Below are 26,689 nucleotides of genomic sequence, written 5' to 3'. Positions count from 1 at the left end.
AGGCCTATTACCTTAAGAAACAAGGTGATAATCTTGACCCCCAAGCTATAGGCATTTCCGGTGGAGGCAGGTGGGTTTGGGGGTTGGGAAAGGTGTCCTGCCCTTCTCCCTCCATCCACTGTGGCCTCTCATGTATAGGCGTCATGCCCACTTGTTAGGGAATCTGGGCCCATCAGTTCCATCCATGACCTTGCTGTGGGTGCCCAGCACCCCCAAGAAAATGCTGATGGCAAATCGCTCACCTTGAGGGTGGATCCTCATGGCCCCAAGGGCCAGCAACCCCTTCAGTGGGTCCGAAACAGCAGGAAAAGGGTTCTCCCTGGGCTCTGGGGGTGATACTTGATGCTGGCCTATTCCAGAGAGGTCCCCCTTTTCCTGCAGAGGCTACAAACCCCCAGCTCAGCACAATAGCCTTTGTTACCAGGGTTATTCAAGATCTCCACTGTGGAATGTCAAGTGGAGTTTTTAATATATATAAACATGGGAAGTGATTTGTAAAACAGCTGATAGCTTTAATGACAAACCTATTTAGCTGATAAAATTAGCCATCAAAGGAATAACTTACGTTATCTTTTTGCCATAATTTAAATTTATACCCAACTACCAATCATCTTCACAGTGGATGGAAAGGGGCCAAGGTTGAATTCAACTTCACCCTGCTCCTAAATCATTAGTTTGCAACTGTGTCCCGATTTTTATTGTTACCAACAATGACAAAACTAATGGAAATAAACATTGGATGCCATCCAGATAGCAGATGGGTTTGAAGGCAGGGCAGTCTGTGCAGACAGCACTAATAGGGTGGAAGAAAATTATTGCTGTTGCATTAGATACCATCGAGCTTCTGGCCAGAGTGTGCATTGATCAGGCCAAGGCCGTGTCAGTTGCACTGCACAAAGCAGACCATTAAAGGCAGGGAGGCACTGGGGGTGCCGCCCCTCCTGGGCATACATTAAAGCCCAGCCCAGTGGAAGGGGCCGACTCACTCCAGTAATGCATGCTGGGCTTCCCTGTGGATCTGGCAGATCTCATCAGGTTATCTGATTAGGAATACTTAGCTAATGATGTGCATTAAGTGGGGTGGTGACCGCACTTTCTTCCAAAGTCACAGGATGGGCTTTTTCCCTCTGGGCCAGTTTGCCATGGAAAACTCGTTTCATTTTGTCCTCAAAGCCACCATGTACTTCCCCTCCCAGAGGCCCATGCCCTCATGAGCCTTGCGGATCTTGGGGCAGTGGGTGTTTCTCATGTGTTTTTTAGGAGTCTGACTGCAGGGTGTCTAGGTGTAGAGTCTTTGCATTTATCCTGCTTAGGATTCTCTCAGTTTTTTAAATTTGGGGGTTGATATGTTTTCATTAGATTTGGAAAGTTCTCAGCCATGATTTCTTTACTTATTGCTTCTGCCCCGTCTTGCATCCTCCTCCTGGAGCTCAAGCTGCAGATGGTCAGCCTATGGTGCTGTCTCACGTCTCTCACACCCATTCTGTCCCCTATCTTCCCCCCCCCTTTTTTATCTGCATGTAAGTTTTTATATCTTTCTATAGACCTATCCTCAGTTCAACATCCCTAGCTTCTATTTCCAGCCTGTTGTAAAACCCATCTAACTGAGGACTCAATTTCAGATATTGGTTACTGAGGTTCTAAAAGTTTTATTTGGTTCCTTCTATAGGTTCTATTTCTCTGCTACGTCCATTTTATTCATTGTTCCCTCTATTTCTTTGACATATTAATCACAGTCATTCTGAAGTCTTGTTAACATAAATATTTACATAGGGCAGCTCCTATGAACTGCTTTATGTCTTGATAACCGATCACTTTTTCATGTTTATTTGCATGACTACTACTTCTTGTGTGCCACGCATTGTTGATGATGCATTTTAGAGGTTCTGGATTATGTTATCCTTCTCCAAAGGTCAGCTCTCACGAGATGGAGCAATTCAGCAGGGAGCAGGGGTGGCCCTCAGTTCAGCACCAAAATTTACTGCCACTTGCAGTTAGGGTCCCAGAGCCCGTACAGCTCATCATAGACTCAGAATTCAGCTACTCCATTTGCCTTATAGAACACATGACACAACTGAGGCCCAAAGAGGAAAGAGACTGACCCAAGGTCAGAGCAAGGGTGGGGTGGTCAGGCTCCTGCCTTTGGCCCTGGCTTTTCCCCACGTGGGGGCCTTCTGCTCTTTCCAGGCCCTGCTACCATCAAGCACTCCTATGTTCTGTTAGCTGAGTCACCGTCATCTTACCCATGAGGTTCAAGTTCCCTGACATATGTTCTGTGGGGGGGAAGCCAGAGGCCTGGGTTCTGGGTCTGACTTTGCTTCTGATTAACCATGTTGTTCTAGCCTTTTTTTTTTGTATTTTTCCGAAGCTGGAAACGGAGAGAGACAGTCAGACAGACTCCCGCATGCGCCCGACCAGGATCCACCCGGCACGCCCACCAGGGATGTCGCTCTGCCCCTCCGGGGCATCGCTCTGCTGCGACCAGAGCCACTCTAGCGCCTGGGGCAGAGGCCAAGGAGCCATCCCCAGCGCCCGGGCCATCTTTGCTCCAATGGAGCCTTGGCTGCGGGAGGGGAAGAGAGGGACAGAGAGGAAGGAGGGGGGTGGGTGGAGAAACAAATGGGCGCTTCTCCTATGTGCCCTGGCCGGGAATCGAACCCGGGTCCCCCGCATGCCAGGCTGACACTCTACCGCTGAGCCAACCGGCCAGGGCTGTTCTAGCCTTTTCCCCAGCCTGTCCCCCAGCACAGAAGGCTCCTTTCTACCTTAGGGCCTCACTCAGTTCACCCATCTGACTGACAAGGCCCTGATGTGCCAGGACCCATTGAGAGCCCTTCAGTCCCCTGGGGAAGCACATGTAGCCATGCTTGATATCCAAGCTCTGAGGGTCTCATCTAGAACATCCCGACAGCCAGTGACATATGAGAGCCATTTAGCCTTCCTGTATGTCCTCAGGGCAAGGGCCAACAGCACCCAGCCACCCCACACACTCTGGGTGTGAAACCTGTAAAATATATGTCCCCAAAGCAAGTTGCCCTCTCCCTCACCCCCATTCCAATCCATGCCTTGGGGACACTTGAACCTCCTAAGTATTTCTCTTATTTCCATCTCCACTGTCCCACCTTTGTCCAAATTCTGGTCATCTCTGACCTGCAGGCTGCGGTCCTCTCCCAACTGGTGTTCCTATACCCATCTTGTCCCCTTCCCATCTAATCCCTTCTTCACTCTGCTGTCAGCACCGTCCTTTCAAAATGCCACCACCACCTCCACTGCACCACCCTTCTGTGTAAAATTGTCAGTGGTTGCTCGTTACTCTTTAAATAAAAGCGGAAGTCCTTAAAAGTCCTTAAAACATCTTCCCATGGTTTCAGGGCTCAGCCTGGCATGGCCCCTGCTGACCTGTCCAGGTCCCCTTACTTGCCATTGCTCTGTTTCTCAGATACACTTGGCCACAAATGCCACCCAGAGTCAGCCCTTAGGATTCTCACAGGAGCCTTGTTCCCTGAAGTGCCACAGACAGCCTCACTGGGGCCAGCCAGGACTTACTTCCCAACTGGGAGAAGTGTTCTTCCAAGATGTGTCACAGAACTGTAACATAGCTCTCTCCTTGCTCAACCTGATTCCTGAGTGAGTGAGTGAGTGAGTGAATAAATGAATGAATGAATCGGAGAACTACCACACACATGGGGTTTATGTTTCTAGCCTAAAACTTATTTCAATATACATGCAAATGTCTGCACATGTGGGCTTGGGGCTGGGCAAGCCCTGGCCTCTGGCTGTCTGGCCTGAATTCCAGTGGGACTCTCCTGGGCAGCTCATTATTGATTGTAACTTATCAATAATGCATCTGTTTAGAGTAGCCTGGGAGGCCATTAGCTGGGCCTGCCAGCCCTGATGAGCAGCCTTGAAGAAGTTGGGCTGGGTGTGCCCATAGGAAGTTCAGGTCAGCCTGGGCAGGAGGGGCTCCCAGCCCCAGCAGAGCTCAGAGGGTTGCCTCATGGGCCCTCTGTGACCTCAGCTCTTCCTGCCAGAAGGGTGGCTAGAATTCTTTCCCCTGCACAGGCCACCCTATAATAAGCCAGCCCTAATCGTATACCCTTTGAGGCCAGTGGCCCCATTGAGTACTGGGTTATTGAAGTCTGGAGTCTAAGCCTAGTCTGAGACCACAGTCAAAACTCAGTCTGTGACCAGGGTCAGGGCTCAGGTTTTTTCTCAGCTTGGGCTAAGTTTGGGGCTTGGTTTGTGGCTGGAGCAGAGATTACTTTCTTTGGGGGTTAGAGTGGCAGTGGGCTGTGGCTCTCGCTGGCCAGTGGTACACATTTCTTCCCAATTCTGCATGACATCGTGTTGGTTTGAAATTGGCCATGGTGGGAGTATTTACACCACAGAGATTAGTATACACTACAAACCAGGCCTTTTTTTAAAGAAAAAATCTGATCTACTTCCCCACTGAAATGATAGTAAAGAAAAAGATCAAACACATGAGAATTAAGAAACTGTCTCTTTAAATCTTGTCCATGAGGACAGAAAGGATAGAGATTTCACTGTTTGGGGGGAAAATGGAGAGTGGATGAGAAAGTGCTGGCTGGTCTAGCAGAATGGAGAATTTGTATCAGAAGTACTTGCAGAGGAAGACAGTGAGGGAAAGGGGCTAATCTCCCCTCAGAGCCCGGGAGAGTTTGGGAGGAAGGGGGTGAGTGCAAAGCTGACCACAGGGTTGGGGGTTGGCTAAAGTTCTGTACACATTATATTGGGACCTCCAGGCTTCTCCCAAATCCTGCACAGCCAGGAGACTATGCTACCCTACAAAAACCACATGCATATCCAAGAACCACAGAGCTCTGTGGGTGGGCACTAGGTTAGGCAGAGACCTAGGGAAAGGGGCAGGGCTGAAAACAAGGAGTAAGTGAAGTCCTCTGTCCTTCTCCTACCCTGCTCCCAGCACAGCAGCCAGGGGTGTCCCCAGGCAGCAGGCTGATGAACCCTCTGAAAAACCCCGTGGCCCCTGAGACACAGCCTGTGCCCAATGACAGTGGGAAGTTGCCTTGATGCCAGTCTGCTGCCTGGTCACCCTAATGTTAGTAAATGCTTTGTGTGTCTATCAAAAGAAAACTAAAACATTAAAATAAGAATATCAGAAGGTGCTAACTGCAATACAAGGAATTCTAACAGGCTGATGTAGTGGAGTGACTGGGTGGCTGGTTTCGGTGGGGAGCCAGCCATGTGGTCTGGGCACAAAGGGCACAGGTGAGCCCTCTGCTGGCTTGATGTCTGTGAGGCACCATGGGAAGGCCCGTGCTGCAGGGGGCATAATGTGGGCGGGGTCAGCAGCTCCAGACTGTATACCAGCTTTGTAAGCCAAGCGTAAGGAGCTTGGGTTTTCTCCCAACTGAGGTGTGTGAACAAGGGGTGGCATGAGAGCCTCCCCCCCTTGTTGGAGAACGCCGGCACGGGCTGTGGAAGCTGCAGAGTGGTCCAGGTGAGAGCTGGCAGCGGGTGGGCTGGGGGAGGTGATTACGTGTTTGGCTTTAGCTAAAATGAAACTAAAACACTCAAGGAACAAGGTTAGGGACTGAGGGGTCAGTCCTGTAAGGAGATCCTACCTGCTCCTGGCATTTGGAGGTTTACAGGAGCCTGTGAGACACCCTGCAGTGTGTGCTCTGAATGCGGGTTACTGTGAAGCACTCCATCCTGCTGAGCCCCAGACTTGGCCTCCAGCTTGGGAAGCCCCAGCATGGGAATGGCCATCTCAGCCACCAACCCAGGAGGCATCCAGAAGCCTCTCTGGGAGCTTCCCCTACAAGAACGGGCAGTTTTTTTTTGTTTTTTTACAAAAGCCTATGGGCCTGACCAGGTTCGAGACCCTGAGGTCGCCAGATTGAGCACGGGCTCATCTGGTTTGAGCAAAAAGCTCACCAGCTTGGACCCAAGGTCGCTGGCTCGAGCAAGGGGTTACTCAGTCTGCTGAAGGCCTGTGGTCAAGGCACATATGAGAAAGCAATTAATGAACAACTAAGGTGTTGCAACGCACAATGAAAAACTAATGATTGATGCTTCTCATCTCTCCGTTCCTGTCTGTCTGTCCCTGTCTATCCCTCTCTCTCTCTGAAAAAAAAAAAAAAAAAAAGCCTATGGAAGCACCTGAGTGCTCAAAGAGCTCTGTGGGGTAAAACACCCATTCTTCAAATGAGGAAATGAGCCCACATAGTGGGTAAGCACAGAGTGGGACTAGAGCCCCCCAGCCTGTTGGCCCAGAGTGTCCCAGTCCTCGGCACCTCCTGGACAAACCACGTGGGTGTTGCTGAAGGACAGATGGGCCAGTGGGTGACTAGTGAACTCTTGGTAGAGGATGCCAGCTGGTTAGCACCCTGGGTGGCCCCCACAGGAAGGGGCTTCACATTGACAAGCTCCACTTGGCTTCAAACCCAGTATCCCTGACTCCTCCATGTACTTCCCACTAAGCACAGCTGTTCCCTCTCCTGCCACACCAGGGGCCACAGGTGAGAGGGGACATACTTTATTACCTGTAGGAGGCTCTTGTGGTTGTAGTATTTTGGGAGGATTTTAGGAGCACCAGTCTGGCCTTTGGGTGCTTAGCACCCCCATGAGTATCATGCCCCAGGCCACTGGTCTGTTCCCTACCTGCCTTTGCACAAACCCACTCAGGCCCTTCAGTGTGGCCTCCCACCCACAGCCCTCTCCTCTTGCAGTTTGAGATCCGACAGCTGCGAGCGCACCTGGCGCAGCAGGACCTGGACCTGGCAGCAGAGAGAGAGGAGGCCCTGAGGGCCCCGCAAGTGCTCTGCCAGCCACACAGCCGCTACCAGGTGGTGGAGGAGACAGTGACTGAGGGCATCGTGGAGGAGCTGCAGCCTTCGCCAGGTAAGGTGCCCATGGCCTCTCCCAGCCCCATTGTGGGGAGCCCCTCCATCCACGACCCCCAGTTCTGCACCCAGCTTCCTCGAGCTGGAGCTTGTCACCTTGCAATACTGTGCTCCCTCCTTGGCCCATAATTTAGGAGGTAACTTGATCAGGACTACCTCTCTCAGCTAAGGAGAAACTTATTTAGCCAACCTACCTTGACTGACCTTGAAATGATCTCAGTGGCTTATGTCGTCCCATACCTGTGGGCTCTGTGCTTTGTGTGAATGATCCCCCCACACTCACACGAACCCCAAAGGACCTGTGACTTCTGACTTTATGGATGAGGACACTAAGTCCTAGGAAGGTTGTCCTAAAGCTACTTTCTTTCTTATTGGGCAGCTCCACCCACAAGGGTCCAGAGCAGCCAGAACCCAAGCCACAGGCAGAGAGGCCCACTGTGTCACCTAGTATAGGGGATGTTACCTTTCTGGGCCTTGATTTTACTAGCTGTGAAATGGGAACATGCTGACCAGGAGAATGCTCAGGGTTCAAGTGGCCTCCAAAGCTTCAACCCAATCCTGCAGTTGTCAGGTGGTATTGTGTTGTCATTGGGGAGGCAGTACCCTCATCTGGTGATGTTGCCATGCTACGTTTGGGCCTTGGCAGGGTTTGGGGAGGCTGTGTTCTGATGGGCTTAGGCGGATGGTGTCCTGGGTGCCTGGACACTGGTCCCTCTCCCAGGTACTTTTCCTGCTCAGGTCTGAGTCCTCCCTGCCCTAGCTTGTACCTGAAAATGTTTTCACTTAGTGTTTTGTACCCCTGTGCATAACTTTACATTCATCTGTGTTCAGCTGTAGCTTGGGTTTTTTGTTGCTCTGGCTGGGTGGCTCAGTTGGATCAAGCCTCCTTCCAATATGCCAAGACTGTAGGTTTGATCCCCAGTCAGGGCACATACAAGAGTCAACCAATGAATGCATGAATAAGTGGAACAACAAATTGGTGTTTTTCTCTCTTTCTCTCCCCCACCTTTCTAATATCAATTAGTAAATAAAAATTTTATATTTACTTTTAATTATAGTGGACATAGAAGATTTTAGTTTCTAGTTACAATATAGTGATTCAGTATTTATTTACTTTGCAAAATGATCACCAAAATATGTCTAGTAACCATCTGTTGCCATATATTGACTATTCTGTATGTGGTACATTACATCCCTATAGCTTATTTAATGCCTGGAAGTTTGTTCTTCTTAATCCTTTCTCCCTTTCCCTTCCAACTCTCCTACCTCCCTCCCCTCTGAAAACCATCAGTTTGATCTCTGTATCTGTGAGTTTATTTGCTTTGTATTTTGGATTCCACCTATAAGAAATCACATAATATTTGTCTTTTTTTTTTTTTTTTTTACAGAGACAGAGAGAGAGAGTCAGAGAGAGGGATAGACAGGGATAGACAGACAGGAATGGAGAGAGATGAGAAGCGTCAATCATCAGGGTTTTTTGTTTTTTTTTTTAATCAGTTTTTCGTTGCAACACCTTAGTTGTTCATTGATTGCTTTCTCATATATGCCTTGACCGCAGGCCTTCAGCAGACCAAGTAACCCCTTGCTTGAGCCAGCGACCTTGGGTCCAAGCTGGTGAGCCTTTGCTCAAACCAGATGAGCCTGCACTCAAGCTGGCAACCTCGGGGTCTCGAACCTGGGTCCTCGGCATCCCAGTCCGATGCTCAATCCACTGCGCCACCGCCTGGTCAGGCAATATTTGTCTTTTTATGTTTTACTTATTTCACTTAACATAATACCCTCTAGGTCCATCTGTATTGTTGCAAATGACAAGATTTTATTCTTTTTAAAAATTTTTATTGGTTAATTTTATTGAGAGGAAGGGAGAGAGAGAGAGAGAGAGAAAGAGAGAGAGAGAAACATTGATCTGTTCCTGTATGTGCCCTGAACCCTCAACCTTTGTGTATCGGGACAACATTCTAACCAACTCAGCTGATTGGCCAGGGCTAGATTTTATTCTTTTTTATGTCTCAGTAATATTCCATTGTATATACATATGTACCACATCTTCATCCATTCATCAGTGGACACCTAAGTTGCTTCCATATCTTGACTATTGTAAATAATGTTGCAATGAACATAGGGGTGCATATAGCTTATCAAATTAATATTTTGGGTTTCTTTGAATATATTCCCAGAAGTGGACTTACTGGGCCTGACCAGATGGTGGCACAGTGGATAGAACATTGACCTGGGATGCTAAGGACCCAGGTTTGAAATCCTGAGATCACAGGATTGAGTGTGGGCTCATAGAGTATCCCTGTGGTTGCTGGCTTGAGCCCAAGGTTGCTGGCTCGAGCACAGGATCACTAGCTCAAGCCCAGGCTCGCTGGCTTGAGCTAGGGGTCACTGGCTTGCTGGAGCCCCACAGTCAAGGCGCATATGAGAAAGCAATCAATGAACAACTAGAGTGCTGCAGCTACAAGTTGATGCTTCTCACCTCTCTTTCTTCCTATCTGTCCCTGTCTGTCCCTCTATCTCTCGCTAAAAAAAGAAAAAGAAGTGGAATCATTGGGTTATAAGGCACTTTCTTTTTTAATTTTTTGAGGGCTCTCATTATTTTCTGTAGTGGTTGTACCAATCTGCATTCCCACCAACAGCGCACTAAGCCTTCCTTTTCTTCCCATTCTTGCCAACACTTGTTTGCTGATTTATTGATAACAGCCATTTTGGCAGGTCTGAGATAATATTGCATTGTGGTTTTTATTTGCATTTCTCTGATATTATTGATGTTGAGCTTCTTTTTATATGTCTGTTGGCCATCTGTATGTTCTCTTTGGAGAAGTAGCTATTCAGGTCCTTTGCTCACTTTTTAATTGGATTGTTTGGGTTTTTCTGGTGTTGAGTTGTCTGAAGTTTATTTTGTGTTTGTTTGTTTTTATTTATAAATTTTGTATATTACCACCAAATTGAGGGATTAATGATTTTGGAGGTATCATTGAAAAATGTCTTTTTCCATTCAGTATGTTTTCTTCTCATTTTGTTGATGGTTTCCTTTACTGTACAAAAACTTTTTTTTTTTTTTTAATTTATTTATTCATTTTTTAGAGAGGAGAAGGAGAGACAGAGAGAGAGAGAGAGAGAGGAGAGACAGAGAGAGAGAAGGGGGGAGGAGCTGGAAGCATCAACTCCCATATGTGCCTTGACCAGGCAAGCCCAGGGTTTCGAACTGGCGACCTCAGCATTTCCAGGTCGACGCTTTATCCACTGCGCCACCACAGGTCAGGCACAAAAACTTTTAAGTTTAATGTAGACCTATTTGTTTATACTTTTTTGTTTTCTTTACCTAAAAAGAGATGTCAGAAAAAATACTGCTAAGGAAAATGTCAGAGACTTTACTACCTATGCTTTCTCATAGGAGTTTTATGGTTTTGAGCTTTACATTTGTCTCTAATCTATTTTGAGTTTATTTCTTCATATGGTATAAGAAGGTGGTCTAGTTTTACTTTTTTGCATTTTTTCCAACACCATTTATTGAACAGACTGTCTTTACCCCACTGTATGTTCTTCCCTTCTTTGTCATAGGTTAATTGACCATATAGGTGTGGGTTGTCTTCTCTGCTCTCTGTTCTGTTCCACTGACTTATGTTTCTGTTTTTATGCCAGTACCATACTATTTATTTATTTATTTATTTATTTTGTATTTTTCTGAAGCCGGAAACGGGGAGGCAGTCAAACAGACTCCCGCATGCGCCCGACTGGGATCCACCCGGCATGCCCACCAGGGGACAATGCTCTGCCCATCTGGGGCGTTGCATTGTCGCAACCAGAGCCATTCTAGTGCCTGAGGCAGAGGCCATGAAGCCACCTCAGTGCCCGGGTCAACTTTGCTCCAATGGAGCCTTGGCTGTGGGAGGGGAAGAGAGAGACAGAGAGGAAGGAGAGGGGTAGGGGTGGAGAAGCAGATGGGCGCTTCTCCTGTGTGCCCTGGCTGGGAATTGAACCCGGGACTTCTGCACGCCAGGCCGACACTCTACCACTGAGCCAACTGGCCAGGGCCCCAGTACCATACTATTTTGATTACTGTGGCCTTGTATAGTTTGATATCAGGTAGCAGGATATCTCCAATTTTGTTGTTCTTTCTCAATATTGTTGTGGCTATTTGGGGTCTTTTGTGGTTCCATACAAATTTTTGGATTATTTGTTCTAGTTTTGTGAGAACCGTCCATTGGTATTTTGATAGGAATTTCATGAAAACTATAGATTAAAATGTCCATACTACCCAGAGCAGTGTTAATTCTTCCTATTTATGAGCATGGCATATGCTTTCATTTACTTGTATATTTGTTGATTTATTTTTTTTTTTATTTTTTTTTTTTTGTATTTTTCTGAAGCTGGAAATGGGGAGAGACAGTCAGACAAACTCCCGCATGCGCCCGACTGGGATCCACCCGGCATGCCCACCAGGGGCAACGCTCTGCCCACCAGGGGGCGATGCTCTGCCCCTCCGGGGCGTCGCTCTGCCGCAACCAGAGCCACTCTGCCTGGGGCAGAGTCCAAGGAGCCATCCCCAGCGCTCGGGCCATCTTTGCTCCAATGGAGCCTTGGCTGCGGGAGGGGAAGAGAGAGACAGAGAGGAAGGAAGGGGGGGGGGTGGGGAAGCAAATGGGCGCTTCTCCTATGTGCCCTGGTCAGGAATCGAACCCGGGTCCCCCCATGCCAGGCCGATGCTCTACCGCTGAGCCAACCGGCCAGGGCTGATTTCTATTTTTAAGTCCTTAAAATTTTCTGAGTACAGGTCTTTTACCTTCTTGGTTAGATTTAGTCATAGGTTTTATTTTTTTTGCTGCAATTGCATATGGGATTGTTTTCTTAATTTCTCTGATCATTATTGGTGTATAAAAGTGAAACTGATTTCTGAATATTTCTTTTATATCCTTCTACTTTACTGAATTAATTTATTAGTTCTAGTAGTTTTTGATAGAATCTTAACCTTCTCTCTATATATTATCATTTCACTTGCAAATAATGACAGTTTTTTGTTTGTTTTTGTATTTTTCTGAAGAGAGAAGTGGGGAGGCAAAGAGACAGACTCCCACATGCACCTGACCAGGATTCACCCGGCATGCCCACCAGGGGGCGATGCTCTGCCCATTTGGGATGTTGCCCTGTTGCAACGCGAGCCATTCTAGCGCCTGAGGCAGAGGCCACAGAGCCATCCTCAGCGCCCGGGCCAACTTTGCTCCCATGGAGCCTTGGCTGTGGAAGGGGAAGAGAGAGAGAGGAAGGAAAGGGGAGGGGGGAAGGGTGGAGAAGCAGATGGGCGCTTCTCCTATGAGTCCTGGCCGGGAATCAAACCCAGGACTTCCACACATTGGGCCAACGTTCTACCATGAGCCAACCAGCCAGGGCTATAATAATAATAAGTTTTAATTCTTTGTTTTCTGATCGTTGTGGCTAGGACTTTTAATCCTATGTTGAATAAAAGGTGTGGTGAAAGTGGAAATCCTTATGTTGTTCCCAATCTTAAATAAAAGCTTTCAACTTTTTTTTTTTTTTTTTTTTTTTTTTGCATTTTTCTGAAGCTGGAAACAGGGAGAGACAGTCAGACAGACTCCCGCATGCACCCGACCGGGATCCACCCGGCACGCCCACCAGGGGCGATGCTCTGCCCACCAGGGGGCGATGCTCTGCCCATCCTGGGCGTCGCCATGCTGCGACCAGAGCCACTCTAGCGCCTGAGGCAGAGGCCACAGAGCCATCCCCAGTGCCTGGGCCATCTTTGCTCCAATGGAGCCTTGGCTGCGGGAGGGGAAGAGAGAGACAGAGAGGAAAGCACGGCGGAGGGGTGGAGAAGCAAATGGGCGCTTCTCCTGTGTGCCCTGGCCGGGAATCGAACCCGGGTCCTCCGCACGCTAGGCCGACGCTCTACCGCTGAGCCAACCAGTCAGGGCCAAAAGCTTTCAACTTTTCACTGTTGAGTATGAGGTTAGCTGTGGGTTTGTCATATTTGGCCTCTAACACATTAAGGTATGTTCCTTCTAGACCCAATTTGCTGAGAGTTTTCATCATAAATGGATGTTGGATTTCGTCAAATGTTTTTGTATCTATTGATATGACCAAATGATTTTTATTCTTCATTTTGTTTATGTGGTGCATCACATTGATTGAATCCCATTTGATCATGATACATGATCTTTTAATATATTGCTGATTTTGATTTGCTAATATTTTGTTGAGGATATTTGCTTCTATGTTCATCAGGGATATTAGCCTATAGTTTTCTTTTTTTATAGTGTCTTTGTCTGGTTTTGGTATCAGGTAATACTGGTCTCGTAAAATGTTTGGGAGCCTCCCTCCCACTTCAACTTTTTGATAAAATTCATCTATGAAACCATCTGGTCCAAGACTTATGTTCATTGGGAATTTTTTATCACTGATTCCATTTTTTTATTGGCTATTGGTCTTGTTCAGATTTCCTATTTCTTCCTGATTCAGTCTTAGAAGCCTGTATGTTTCTAGGAATTTATCCATTTCTTCCAGACTGCCCAATTTGTTGATATATCATAGTTCATAGTATTTTATTATAATCCTTTGCATTTCTGTGGTGCCAGTTGCTTTTTTCATTTCTAATTTTATTTTTGGGGGGCCCTCATTTTTCTTGATGAATTTCTCTAAAAGTTTATGTTTTATGTATTTTCAAAGAACTAGCTCTTGTTTTCAGCGACCTTTTTCTTTCTTTATCTATCTATCTATCTATCTATCTATCATCTATTTTAGTCTCCATTTCATTTATTTCTGCTCTGGTCCTTGTTATTTCCTTCCTTCTACTTACTTTGGGCTTTGATTGTTCTTTTTCTAGCTCCTTTAGGTGTAAGTTTAGATTGAGACTTTTATGTTTGTCTCTTGAGGTAGACCTGTATTTATTTCCCTCTTAGAATTGCTTTGGCTGTGTCCCTTACATTTTTGGTTGTGTTTTCATTTTCAATGTCTCAGTTATCTTTTGTTTTTTTCCTTGATCTCGTTGTTCAACCTCATTGTTTGGCCTCCACGTGTTTTTTGCTTTTTTTTTTTAATTTTTAAATTTTTTATTTTTCTGAAGCCAGAAACGGGGAGAGACAGTCAGACAGACTCCCACATGCACCCGACCGGGATCCAGCCGGCACGCCCACCAGGGGGCGACACTCTGCCCACCAGGGGGCGATGCTCTGCCCCTCTGGGGCATCGCTCTGTTGTGACCAGAGCCACTCCAGCGCCTGGGGCAGAGGCCGAGGAGCCATCCCAAGCGCCCGGGCCATCTTTGCTCCAGTGGAGCCTTGGCTGCAGGAGGGGAAGAGAGAGAGAGAGAGGAAGGAGAGGGGGAGGGCGCTTCTCCTGTGTGCCCTGGCCGGGAATCGAACCCAGGACTTCTTCACGCCAGGCCGATGCTCTACCACTGAGCCAACCGGCCAGGGTTTTTTGCTTTTCTTGTAATTGTTTTCTGATATCATGTCACTGTCAGTAGAGAAGATATTTGATATGATTTCAGTCTTCTTAAATTTGCTGAGACTTGTTTTGCAGCCTAACATGAATTCCATCCTGGAAAATGTTCCATGTGTACTTGAAAACAATGTCTATATTGCTTTGGGGAAAAATGTCCTTAGAAATATCGATTGAGTCCATTTGGTGTAATGTGTCATTTAAGGCCACTGTTTCCTTGATTTTCTGTTCGGATGAGCTAATCATTGATGTCAATGGCTTGTTAAAGTTCCCTAATATTACTGATTTACTGTTGATCACTCCCTTTATGTTTATAAATATTAGATTTATATATTTAGGTGCTCATATTGAGTTCATAGGAGTTTATGAGTTATATCCTGTTGTTGGATAGATCCCTTGAACCTTATGAAATGCCCTTGTCGGTTATTACAACCCGTGTTTTAAAGTCTGTTATGTCTGATGTTGTATAAGTATCTCTACCCATCCTTTTTGTTGTTGTTATTCCCATTTGCGTGAAATATCTTTCTTCATCCTTTTACTTTGTGTATCCTTCTAGCTGAAGTAGGTCTCCTGTAGGGGTCTTGTATTTTTTTATCCATTCAGCTGCCCTGTATCTTTTCCCTTCTATATCTTTTGATTGGAGCATTTAGTCCATTAACAGTTAAAGTAATTATGGATAAATATGTTCTTATCACTGTTCGATTGTTGTCTGATTTTTTAGTTCTCTTTTTCTTTATTTTCTTGCTGTCTTGTATGTTGATGACTTTCTGTAGTGTTGTGCTTCGATTCCTTTCTCTTTATTTTTTGTATATATCTTGTACATTTTTAGTTTATGGTTATCATGTGCTTCCTATATACCAGGCTACACTTATAGCAATCTACTTTAAGTTGACAGTTGCTTAAGTTTGAACACATTCTAAGATTGCTACCATATTTTACTCACCCCCTCCACGTTTGTTTGTCATTATTGTTTACTTCTTTTGTGCATGCGTGTTGACCTTTTTCACTTCATGGCACTCGTAAACTAATTATTTAAATTCAGCAGCATGCCAAAAATTGTATTTTTTGCCAATCTAACAAAAAATAGGTATAATTTTGATTCACACTGGACAACTATTGTGTTGGCATTTTTTTAAAATTTGACAATCTAAGGCAAAAGAGATCAATGCCCCTGACTCAAAATCATGTATTGCATGTTTTAAAAATTCTTGCAGCACACTGGTTGGAAACCTCTGGCACGTGCCTTTATTGTTGTAATTACACATGATGTTCCTACCTTGGTCCTTGAACCTTTGTACTGGCTTTATAGTTGGTTGATCCACTGCTTTTACTATATGTTTGCCTTTGCCAGTGAGTATTTTATTCCTTCCTATAATAAAATCTTTTAAAAAAAATACTCACTGGCAAAGGCAAACATATAGTATCATGTGACCAAGACAAGCGTCAAGAGTGAGTCTTAGACGATGTAACAGAGTGAATCTGGTAATTTTTAAAAAATAAAACATCATTCAGACTTAAATATAAATAAAATGGAAATAATGTAAGTTATTTATTCTTTCTCTGTGGACCGGTACCGGTCCGCGGCACAGGGGTTGGGGACCACTGTCTTAAACTATCCACATTGGGGGGGGGGGTATTTTTTCTTTTTGCTGTTGCAGTTGGGTGTTTTCTGCTACCTTGCCTTCTAGATTGTTTCTTTGCTTAATCGAACCTGCTGTTTGTTCCTTCTAGTGTATTCTTCATTTGTCATTCGTTTTCATTCTGATTGGATTTTTAAAAGTTGTTTTATCTTCATTTTTGTTTTTATCTTTTTGTTGAAGTTTCTACTTAGTTCATCTATTCTCTCTCCCAAGTTCACTGAGTACCCTTATAACCAGTTTTTTTTTTTTTTAAACTCTACATCTGAGGCCCTGGCTGGTTGGCTCAGTGGTAGAGCGTCGGCCTGGCATGCGGGAGTCCTGAGTTTGATTCCTGGCCAGGGCACACAGGAGAAGCGCCCGTCTGCTTTTCCACCCCTCCCCCTCTCCTTCCTCTCTGTCTCTCTCTTCCCCTCCCGCAGCCAAGGCTCCACTGGAGCAAAGTTGGCCCGGGTGCTGAGGATGGCTCTATGGCCTCTGCCTCAGGAGCTAGAATGGCTCTGGTTGCAACAGAGCAACGCCCCAGATGGGCAGAGCATCACCCCCTGGTGGGCATACTGGGTGGATCCCAGTCGGGCGCATGTGGGAGTCTGATCTGACTGCCTCCCCGTTTCCAACTTCAGAAAAATACAAAAAAAAAAAACCAAACCAAACCAAAAAAACAAAAACTCTACATCTGATAGATTGCTTGTCTCCATTTTGTTTAGTTCTTTTTGAGTTTTGTTCTATTATTTCATTTGGGACATGTTTTTCTCATTTTGGCTGCCTTTTTGTGTTTGTTTCTATGTATTTGGTAGATCTCCCAGTTATGGTAGAGAAGCCTTATGTAGTAGGTGTCCTATGGGGTCCCAGAGGCACAATCTCCCTGGTCACCTGAGCTGGGCACCTCAGGTGTGTCCCTTGTGTGGGTTGTATGTGCCCTGTTACAGTTGAGCCCCGACTGCTCTCGGCACGTCAGTGGGAGGGACTGACCCTTGGGCTAATTGGTTGTGAAGACTGGACATGACCACAGTGGAAGAACTGTTGTGTGGAGATTGGCAGTTCAGAGAAGGATTTGCTGTAGTGGAGCCCTGGTGCTAATGTCCTTTGAGTGTTTCTGTTTTTGTGGAGGTGGTTTGGTTTGCTCTGGTGTGGTCTGAAGCTGGCCACTTGGTGTGTTGGTTTTGATGTTTCTTTGGAGGTAGAGGCCAAGGTCAGCTGCTGCTTGTTTCTTGCCTGGGGCCACTTGGTATGAACTACAAAGTGACTTACAGATGGTTGCTTGCTACTTGTGCTACGCTTGGAAGTCCCTGGGAGATGCTAAGCTGCAAACAGGCTGTCTGACTCTAGTGTTGGGCTTGGGGCTGTTTAGCAAGAAGTATGGGGCATGCTTAGGCCAGGTGCTGCGTGTTTGGGGTTTGTGAATCTTTGAGAGATTTTAGGAAAGTCTGTAGCAGGAATCAAGACATACTGCTTATGCCCTGGCCGGTTGGCTCAGCGGTAGAGCGTCGGCCTAGCGTGTGGAGGACCCGGGTTCGATTCCCGGCCAGGGCACACAGGAGAAGCGCCCATTTGCTTCTCCACCCCTCTGCCGCGCCTTCCTCTCTGTCTCTCTCTTCCCCTCCCGCAGCCAAGGCTCCATTGGAGCAAAGATGGCCCGGGCGCTGGGGATGGCTCTGTGGCCTCTGCCTCAGGCGCTAGAGTGGCTCTGGTCGCAACATGGCGATGCCCAGGATGGGCAGAGCGTTGCCCCTGGTGGGCGTGCCGGGTGGATCCCGGTCGGGCGCATGCGGGAGTCTGTCTGACTGTCTCTCCCTGTTTCCAGCTTCAGAAAAATGAAAAAAAAAAAAAAAAAGACATGCTGCTTATATGGAAAAGCCACAGAACAGCTTGGCTGAGTCTGCAAGTTGGGTGGGGCAGGGTCTTAGGGAATCACTAAGGCAGGGTGTTAGCCAGGTTGTTGGAGCCTCAAATATGGTGTCCACCTCTGCAGCCAAGATATCTGTATCGATTTTTGTTGGGTTTTTTTTTTTGTATTTTTCTGAAGTTGGAAATGGGGAGGCAGTCAGACTCCCGCATGCGCCCGACTGGGATCCACCCGGCACACCCACCAGGGGGCGGTGCTCTGCCCATCTGGGGCGTTGCTCTGTTGCAACCAGAGCCATTCTAGTGCCTGAGGCAGAGGCCACAGAGCCATCCTCAGTGCCCAGGCCAACTTTGCTCCTATGGAGCCTTGGCTGCGGGAGGGGGAGAGAGACAGAGAGGAAGGAGAGGGGGAGGGGTGGAGAAGCAGATGGGTGCTTCTCCTGTGTGCCCTGGCCAGGAATCGAACCCGGGACTTCTCCTGTGTGCCCTGGCCAGGAATCGAACCCGGGTAGAGTGCCAGACTGACGCTCTACCACTGAGCCAACCGGTCAGGGCCTGTACCGATTTTTAACTTCCACAAGTGGGTGTAGGACCAGCCTGTTCCACATCTCTCCCTTCTGCCATGACCACTTCTACCAGTCTCTGTGTGGCTTCTTCTGTAAATAGGAGTTCTGTTCACCTTTAGGTGGTTCTCAATGATGGCTGTTCTGTAGTTTAGTTGCATTTTGATGTGGTCATGCAGAAAGCAAGTCCAGCATTTACCTACTCAACCATCTTGACCAGAAGCCCCCGTGTACCCACGTTTAAACACCTGTACTCAGGTGAGCAGTTCTGGTACAGCCACACATTTTGTAGCACATCTGCCTCTCCCTAGATCCTTAGCTCTTGAAATAGCATGGCTGTTATTGTTCCTCAGCCAATGGCCTCTAGACCCTTGACACCTGATGCCATATTTGGGACCAGGGAGTCAATGTCTGGGTTTGGAGAGTCTGCACTGTAGCCAAGGCTTTAAAATAACCCTGTACATTCAAGGGGTGCTGTGCAGCTGAGTCCTTGCTTGCTCCTCTCTCTGCAGTCCCCATAGTGGAGACTTCCAGGACAAGGAAGGAGGCAGGATAAGGAAGGACAGACTTGCTTAGTCTAGATTTTTTAAAAGATTTTTCATTGATTTTAGAGGAAAGAGGAGCTGGGTTGAACGGGAACCATCAACTCATAGTAGTTGCTTCTCATATGTGTCTTGACCGGACAATCCCCAGGTTTTGAACCGGTGACCTCAGCATTCTAGGTCGATGCTTGATCCACTGCCCCACCACAGGTCAGGCTCAGTCTGGATTTGATTGGCTAGTGTGTCATGGGATCTGTGCTGACACTCCTGGAGATTAGGGGGTATCTGAACAGGCACTCGGGCCTCCCATAGATATACCAAACATGTACCCCTGGAAGCAGTTGCAAATACCCCTCCTGGCTACGCTGGAAGCCTGTCCCTGCTCTCCTTATTCTCCTCTGACACCCACGGCCTCTGCAGTCCCCGGAGGTGCACCTGCCCCAGGGTACCAAGCCCTGTATGCCACTTCACAGCCAACCTCCAGAGCCGTCAGTAGCAAAGCCAGTGCCTTTCAGCGACAAGGCAGAGGCATGGAGGGCTGGTAAGGGGCATGCATGATTCACATCCTCAATGGGCCAGGGAGACAGGGAGTCCCCGGCTGATCTCTCTTTGATCAAGAGCTGTGTCAAGGGGGAGATTTACATGACATTAGGAATTATGGCTGGACAAGCTAGGGGCACTCTGGGCCACTCTGGAGATGGAGAAAGGGCAGCGGGCATTGCTAATGATGACTTTCGGACCAGCAAGGGCTCCGAGGCCCACCATGTCACAACAGTGTACACACACACACACACACACACACACGAGATCCTGGGATCAATCTGCAGACATACATGGGTAAGTCACAAGAGCATGGGGAGAATAGCCCAGGTATGTGGGAGTGCCATTCCCAGCCCAGGCAGGAAGAAGCAGGGCCTGCAGTTACAACAGTTGCCAGTGGGTCAGTGACACTAATGCCAATCAGCTTTTGTTTAGACTTCTCTGGCACAAATCATTTTTATAACCTGGCTGCAAAGTTACAGGCACTAGGGCCTGCCAAGTTCATGGTGTAGTCAATAAAACTTTCCTCCCAAATTTATTGGTCTTTAAGCTTGCCCATAGCTCATGAGTTACAGCCCCTGGTGGGACTGCCATGGTATTAACCATATATCACAGCAAACCTCAGCATCTCACCACAGAGCCTGCACCAGGCCAGCAGGCTGGGGCCTTCCCCGTGCCAAGCAGAGTTATATGTACTTGGAAGAGAAGACTGTGTGGCAGTGAAAGCAAGTCTGGCTAGAGGGGGATCTAGGAGGTGAGCTGGGGGTGGTGAGAGGGAGGCAAGCTAAAGTAGGGAGCTAGAGTGAGAGCTATAGGGGTGATCTAGAGAGGTCAGATCAAGTGGGGTGCTAGGAGGCATACTATAGGTGGAAGTAGAGCTTTGGGGAGTGAGCTGAAGGGGTGAACTAGTAGGGTAGGTAGAGTGGGGAGGTACAGGGGCAAGCTGGAAGGGGGAGCTTGGGGTGACAAGTGGGTAAGCTAGAGGCTGAGCTAGTGTGGCATGCTAGTTAGGCAACATGGAGTGGTGAGCTTAGAGGAGGCGAGTTAGAGGGGTCTGCTCGAGGGTCCAATGGGAGTGGAGAACTTCGAGGTCAACTAGAGTGGGCAACTCCACAGTGAGACAGAGAGGGGAGTGAGAGGGGAGAGTTTTCGGGGCAAGCCAGGTGGGTAAGCTAGAATGAGGATCTAGGGGGGTGATGTAAAGTGGGGAGATGTATTGAGGATCTAGGGGGGTGATGTAAAGTGGGGAGATGTATTGAGGAGTTAGAGTGGTGTTAAGGGGGGCAAGCTGGGGTGGGACCCAGTGGGCGAGGTGCTGGGGCAGGCCAATGTGGAGAGTGTGTGGAGCCAGCAGGGAGAGCTGTGGGCCCAGCCAAGGGAGAGGTGAGGGCCCAGTTAGAGTGGGGGGTTATCGAGGTCACATCGAGGGGACAGCTAGAAGGGGGATCTAGAAGTGGGAGCAATGGGAGCAAGCTCTCGTGGGAAGTTAGAGGGACCAGCGAGTCAAACTAGAATTGGGAGTTAGGCAGGTGCACTAGATTGGGGATTAGAGGGGAGTGGGCTTTGAGAGCTAAAGTGGTGCTTTCGAATGGGAGCTAGATTAGGAATTTAGGATCTGGCTAGAGTAGTGAGCCTAAGGAGCACGCCAAGCTGGCGAGGCAGGGGTGAAAACCAGCTGGGCAAGGTCGAATGGGAAGCTAGCAGTGAGAAGCTGGGGAGCAAGCCAGAGGGTGAACTAAAGTGGGCAGTCGGGTGCAACTAGGTGGGCAGGTCGAGTGTGGAGCTAGGGAATGACCTAGAGGGGTGAGCTAGAGTGGGGGGTTAGCAGGGAACACTGGGGGGGTGATCTAGAGTGTGGAGATGGGGGGTTAGCTAGAGAGGGGAGCTAGGGAACAAGCTGGGATAGGGAGCAATATGGGGAGCTACCGTGGTGAGCCAAGGTGGTGAGGTGGAGTGGGGGGCAGAAGGGAGAGCAATGGGGGCAAACTGGGGGGTGAGTGGGGAGTTGGAGTGCAGAACGAGGGTTGATTGAGGATTGTGCTAGCCTGGAGGGAGGGAGGTCAGCTAGGGGCCGAGCTCCAGGCATGACCTGGTGGAGCAAGCTCGAGGGGGAGAGACATTGGGGAGTTAGAGGGCAGGCTGGGTAGCAAACTAGATTGGGGATCAGGAGGAGTTTAGCGTGTCAGAGAAGGGCCAGCAAGAGTGGGTAGCTAAGGGGCAAGCTATAGGGAGCTGGAGTGAAGAGCTAGGGCTGTGAAATCCAGGTGGAGCTGGAGTGGGGAGATAGTGGGGTGTTATAGGTGTGAGCTGAGGGCGTAGCTGGACTGGGGAGTTAGAGCGGTGAGCTAGAGTGAGGTTATGGAGGTGCAACTTGTGGAGAGCTAAGGGCACTAGCTAAAATGGCAGCGAGATAGAGGGGGAGCCTTAGGGGTGAACTTGGGTGAGTGCTAGGAGAAGCTAGAGTGGTGAGCTAGGAAACAAGCTAAAGTGGGGAGGGGTATGGGGAGCTGGGGGGGCATCTAGAGGGCGAGCTAGTATGCATCTGAGCAAGCTCGGGCTGTGACAGTCTGGGGGTCTAAAGGGGCATAGTGTGGTGAGGCAGTGGGGGCTCACGTGCGGCTAGGGGCAGTATAGAAGAAACAGCTAGTCTACAACTAGGAGTCAGAACCAGAGGGGAGAGCAGGCAGCGCACCAGAACGGGGTCTGGGGCAGTGAGCTGGAGTGGGGAGACAGGGAGGCGGGCTGGGAAGGGAGCCAGAGTCGGGATTGGGGAGCTCCAGGGGAGAAGAGTGGTAAACTAGAGCGGGAGCTGTGCGGGACTCTAGTGGGGAGTTAGTGCGGTGAGTGTGTTGAGTGTGAGTTAGCCTGATGTGCGAGTGGGGAGTTGCAGAGCAAGCAGCAGAGTGAGTGAGAGGGGCTGAGGTGGAGTAGGGAGTTAGGGGAACGACATAGGGGGCACTCTAGAGAAGGATGCTCCAGGGGGAGCTACCGCAGGGAGGCCAGCTCAGGTAGTGAGGCAGGAGCAAGCCAGGGGGGTGAGCTCTAGAGGTAAAGGGCTAGAATAGGGAGGTGGGGGTGTGCCTGGCTGACCATCCCGGGCAGCAAGCTTTTGGCGTGTGGTAAGAGCCGGGAGTCTGAGGGGCAGGCTGGAGTGTAGAGCTAGGGGCGTGCTAGAGGGCCAGCAACAGCGGGGCGTTGGTACTAGACTGCGTACCTAGCCAGGGAAGCGAGCTGGATGAGCTAGAATGGGGAAAGGGGGGGACGACTTAGATTGGGGAGATAGGGGCCAAGCAAGAAAGGGCAGCTAGAGTGGTGAGATGCAAAGGCAAGCTAGTTGGGGGAGTTAGGGGGTTGAGCTAGTAGGGAGCTAGGTTGGTGAGCTAGTGTGGGGATATAGGGGGCAAGGTTGGGGTGAGCCATGGGGACCAGCTACAGGGGAAGGAAGTTAGAGCTAGAGTGGAGAGGGGCAGGCTGGGGAGGGGTGTGAGCCAGAGTTGGGAGCTAGACTGGTGAGAGCTATGGGAGCAGGGAGAGTGGCAAACTAGAGTGGGGATGATAGGCTGTGTAGATAGGGGTGAAGATAGGGGGTGGAGGCAGAGGGGTGAACTAGAGTGGAGCTAGGGGGCAACCTAGGGGGTTGTTAATGCAAGCCAGAGGACTGTCCTAGAGTGGGGAGTTGGGGCTTTATGTGGAGTGAGCCTAGGGGAGCTATAGGGAAAGTAGAGTGGGGAGCAATATAGTGAGCTAGGTGGGCGAGACAGAGCCATACACTCAAGGGGGATCAGGGGTACAAGCTCTGGGCCAATCAGGACGGGGAGGTTAAGGGCCGAGCTAAAGTGGGGATCTAATGGGTCAAGATGGGGGGCACAAATAGGGGAGCTGGAGTGGAAAGCTTTGGGGAATGAGCTGGGGGCTAGTGTATGGACCTAGTGGGTTTAGCTGGGGTACAAGTTAGCAGGGCTAACTAGAGCAAGGAGCTATAGGGGTGATCTCGAGTGGCAAGCTAGAGGTGTGAGCTAGTGGGGAGCGAGTATGTAGCTAGGAGGGCTGTGAGAGGGGCAAGTGAGAGTGGGGTGCTGGGGCAATGATAGTTGAGGATTAGAGAGAGTAGGGTCAGCTGGAATAGGGCTTAGATGTGGGGCAGGCTTGGGAATGAGCCAGTGTTGAAATATAGGAGGGTGAATTAGATGGGCAAGCTAGTTTGTCAAACTGGAGTGGTCAGCTAGAGGTAGGGTACTAGGGAGGGGAGCTAGTATGGATAACTAGACTGGGAGCTAGGGGGTGGAGCTAGAGGAAGGAGATGGGGTCAAGCTAGTCAGGGAATTACGGGATTAAGCTAGAGTGGAGAACTGGAGGGTCCAAATGCAGGAGGTGGACATAAGAGCTAAAGGGGCAGGTATAGAGCCAGGTGGCCTGGCTAGTGTGCAGAGTTAGAGAGGGTGGGGTCCTAGGGGCCAAGCTAGACTGGGGAGCTATGGACCTGCTGGCTCTGGGGGAAGATAGGCAGCCAAGGAGTGTACAGTTAGAGGAACAAGCTAGAGAGGTGAAAATGAGATTGGGATGGTAGAGTGCAGAGCTAGGGGGTGAGATGAGGGGACAAGTTAGAACAGGGAGTTAGCACGGCATCTTAAGAGGGAAGATCTATAGAGGCAGGGTAAGGTGAGGAGCTGACCTCATGGGCAAAGCAGAGTGGGGAGCTAGAGGGCAGCATCTAAACTGTCCTCTGTCCCACTTCTACTCATAATGAAATGTTTTTTTGAAAATCCTGTTGTATCAAACAGTACTTTCTGTGTGTATACACACATGTATATACTTTTCCCCCTGAACTCTTTGACAATAATGTCATCGTCCAGTTCAAGAACTGGTTAAGCTCAGACCTACCCTCATCAGGATCCACAGGTGGTGTAGAGAGTGATGTGTTATCAGCACCCCCCTTTCTTGCAGACAGTGGAGTCCCAGACGCAGCCATCTGTGTGGTCACCACGGCTGCCATAGACATTCACCAGCCCAACGTCTCCTCTGACCTCTTCTCGGTGGACGTGCCACTGAAGCTCGGCAGCAAGGGCACCTGCATGAGCTCTGGCTCTGAGAGCGCCTCCTGCTCCGTTGGCAGCTCTGTCACCGGGGCCCAGAGTGACAGCAGCCAGACACTGTGCTCTTCCAGGGACTGCAGCACCACCCGCGAGTTGTCCTCCGAGCCCAGCCTCTCTCCCCTGCCACTACCACTTCAGCAGAAAATGGCAGAGGCCACAGTCCAGGACCTGCTATCCTCCCTGTCTGAGGATACCTGCCTATCCCAGAGGGCCTTGGACCCAGTGCCCTTTGCCCTGCCTAGCCCAGTGGGCTCTGGCAAAACCAGCCCCAAACTGGAGCACAGGGTAAGTCTGTTCAACCAGAAGAATCAGGAGGGCTTCACCGTCTTTCAGATCAAGCCCGTCATCCACTTCCAGCCTGCTGCGCCCATACTGCAGGAGAAGTTCAGATCTTTGGAATCCAAAGAGCAGAAACTGCACAGGGTCCCTGAAGCCTAGTCTCCAGGTGGGCTGGGTGGAAGGGCAGACAGTGCCAGGACCCCAAAGGCCTCCAAGGGCCACATGAGGGACCCAGGGGCCCACCTGGCCTCTCCCAGGGTGCTGCCTGCCTCCAGGGAGGTGATACCAGGACAGGAGGCCACATGCCTCAGACCTCAAAGCCCAGAGCTGGTGCCTCCTCTGGCCCTGATCAGGGGAAGGTGGTGCTCATGGCTGGGGGTTTTTAAACCATTTTTACAAAAACCAGCCTGTGGCCCAGCTCAGCCTCTGCTGTTGCCTTCGTTCCTGACGCCCACCCTGGACCCTCGGAAACAGCACTGTGAGCAGGGGCTGTCCAGCCCCCTCCACCCTCGACAAGCCCTCTTGTCCAGGAATCCCGGTGGAGCCCACACTAGACCACCATCTGAGTCTCTTTTGTTCTCATTCTCATTTCCGCATGAGCCTTTCTGAGTCTTACGACAAATCTAGTTTTCACCTTCACAGGACATAAAGGGATGAATTTGGAGGTGGGTCAGAGTGTGCTGGGGGAGGGCAGCCATTTTGCAAACTCAGCTTTAATAATAAAAACCAGCTGCACTGAGACTTTAGGTTGGCAGTTTTCCTTTGGTTGCTGGCCTAGGTAGGGTGTCCAGTGCCTCACTGGGGTTGGTGTTGGCCTGGTAAAAACCCACCCAGGGACCCCAACCCCTCTTTGGCAGCCCTGAGCCTTTATGGAATGGAGGGCACCCTGGGCCCAAGCAGGAAGTGCTCACACTCCTGGATGTCTGTCGCTGGACTAGTCCCTTCGCTTCCCTCATCTCTCCGCCAAAATGGAGCTCAGAATTCCTCCTCCTTTCTCGGTGACCCGTCTGAGCCAGCTCCCCAACCTTGGGGCTCCACCCCTGGGACTTCATACCCAGCACGTGCAAAGCTGAGCACTGTCCTAAAACCTGCTTATACATGCGCATGGCTTCGGTGACTCTGTGTCTCCCACAGACAAGTCACAAACCCTGGCCATTCTGCCCTCCAAATCACCTGCCCAGACCCCTTCACAGCCTTGCCTGGGCCCAACCTCTGGTTCCCACCTCCTCCAATGCATCCTCCTCACTGCCAAGTCTCCCTTGCTGGAAGACTTCCAAGGAATTTCATGTTTATAACCACGATGTTTTGTTTTACATATCCAAAAAGGGGGTGGGGGGAACTGGACTCCCACTGTCTGACCTGAACTCCGTGGCGTGGTCACAGTCACTTCATGAACTGGCTTACCTGCCCCTCTGGCCTGCCCTTCTCCCTTCCATCTCTATCCAGTTTGTTCTCAGCGTGCGCATGTCTCACTCAAACCTCACCAGCAAGTCAGGGTGTCTCCGGGCTCCTGTGGCCTCATGAAATCACCTGACAGTGCAGTGATCCTAGCGCAGTCAACACCTGCTTCCCTGCCTGCCTCCCTTTGGTCCTTGAGAACCCTGGATCCTGCAGAAGGCCACAGGCGGGGCAGTCATAGGAATAGGTAGCTGGACTGGAAGAAAGGGAGGGGCGTCAGCACATGCAAGGCAAAGCACACCCTCCTGATTCACAGGGAGAATAGCAGCTGTTCAGAGTTTAGCTGAAGAAATCACTGTCCATCTGAGCCATTTTGGGGGTGTCATGAAGCATTCTGGGTCCCTCAACAGAATTACAGCTTCCACTACTAAGCACTCTACTGAGGCCTCT

At 49.4% G+C, this 26,689-nt stretch overlaps 1 protein-coding gene across 3 annotated transcripts in view; it reads left to right on the top strand.

The window, feature by feature from the left end:
• TMEM266 (transmembrane protein 266) overlaps nucleotides 1-26,112 on the top strand; it is an 85,045-nt gene extending 58,933 nt beyond the window's left edge. For all 3 annotated transcript variants that reach the window (XM_066238483.1, XM_066238485.1, XM_066238484.1), the window contains 2 exons: nucleotides 6,711-6,882; nucleotides 24,414-26,112. In XM_066238483.1, coding sequence (XP_066094580.1) covers nucleotides 6,711-6,882; nucleotides 24,414-25,000 — 759 coding nt within the window. In that variant the 3' untranslated portion in view covers nucleotides 25,001-26,112. The remainder of the gene's footprint in view (nucleotides 1-6,710; nucleotides 6,883-24,413) is intronic.
• The last annotated feature ends 577 nt before the right edge of the window (nucleotides 26,113-26,689 follow it).

This window comes from Saccopteryx bilineata, chromosome 7, assembly GCF_036850765.1.
Source record: "Saccopteryx bilineata isolate mSacBil1 chromosome 7, mSacBil1_pri_phased_curated, whole genome shotgun sequence".
NCBI classification, from domain to species: domain Eukaryota; kingdom Metazoa; phylum Chordata; class Mammalia; order Chiroptera; family Emballonuridae; genus Saccopteryx; species Saccopteryx bilineata.
Note: the sequence above shows the minus strand (reverse complement) of the source record. Positions and strands in the feature narration are given on the sequence as shown.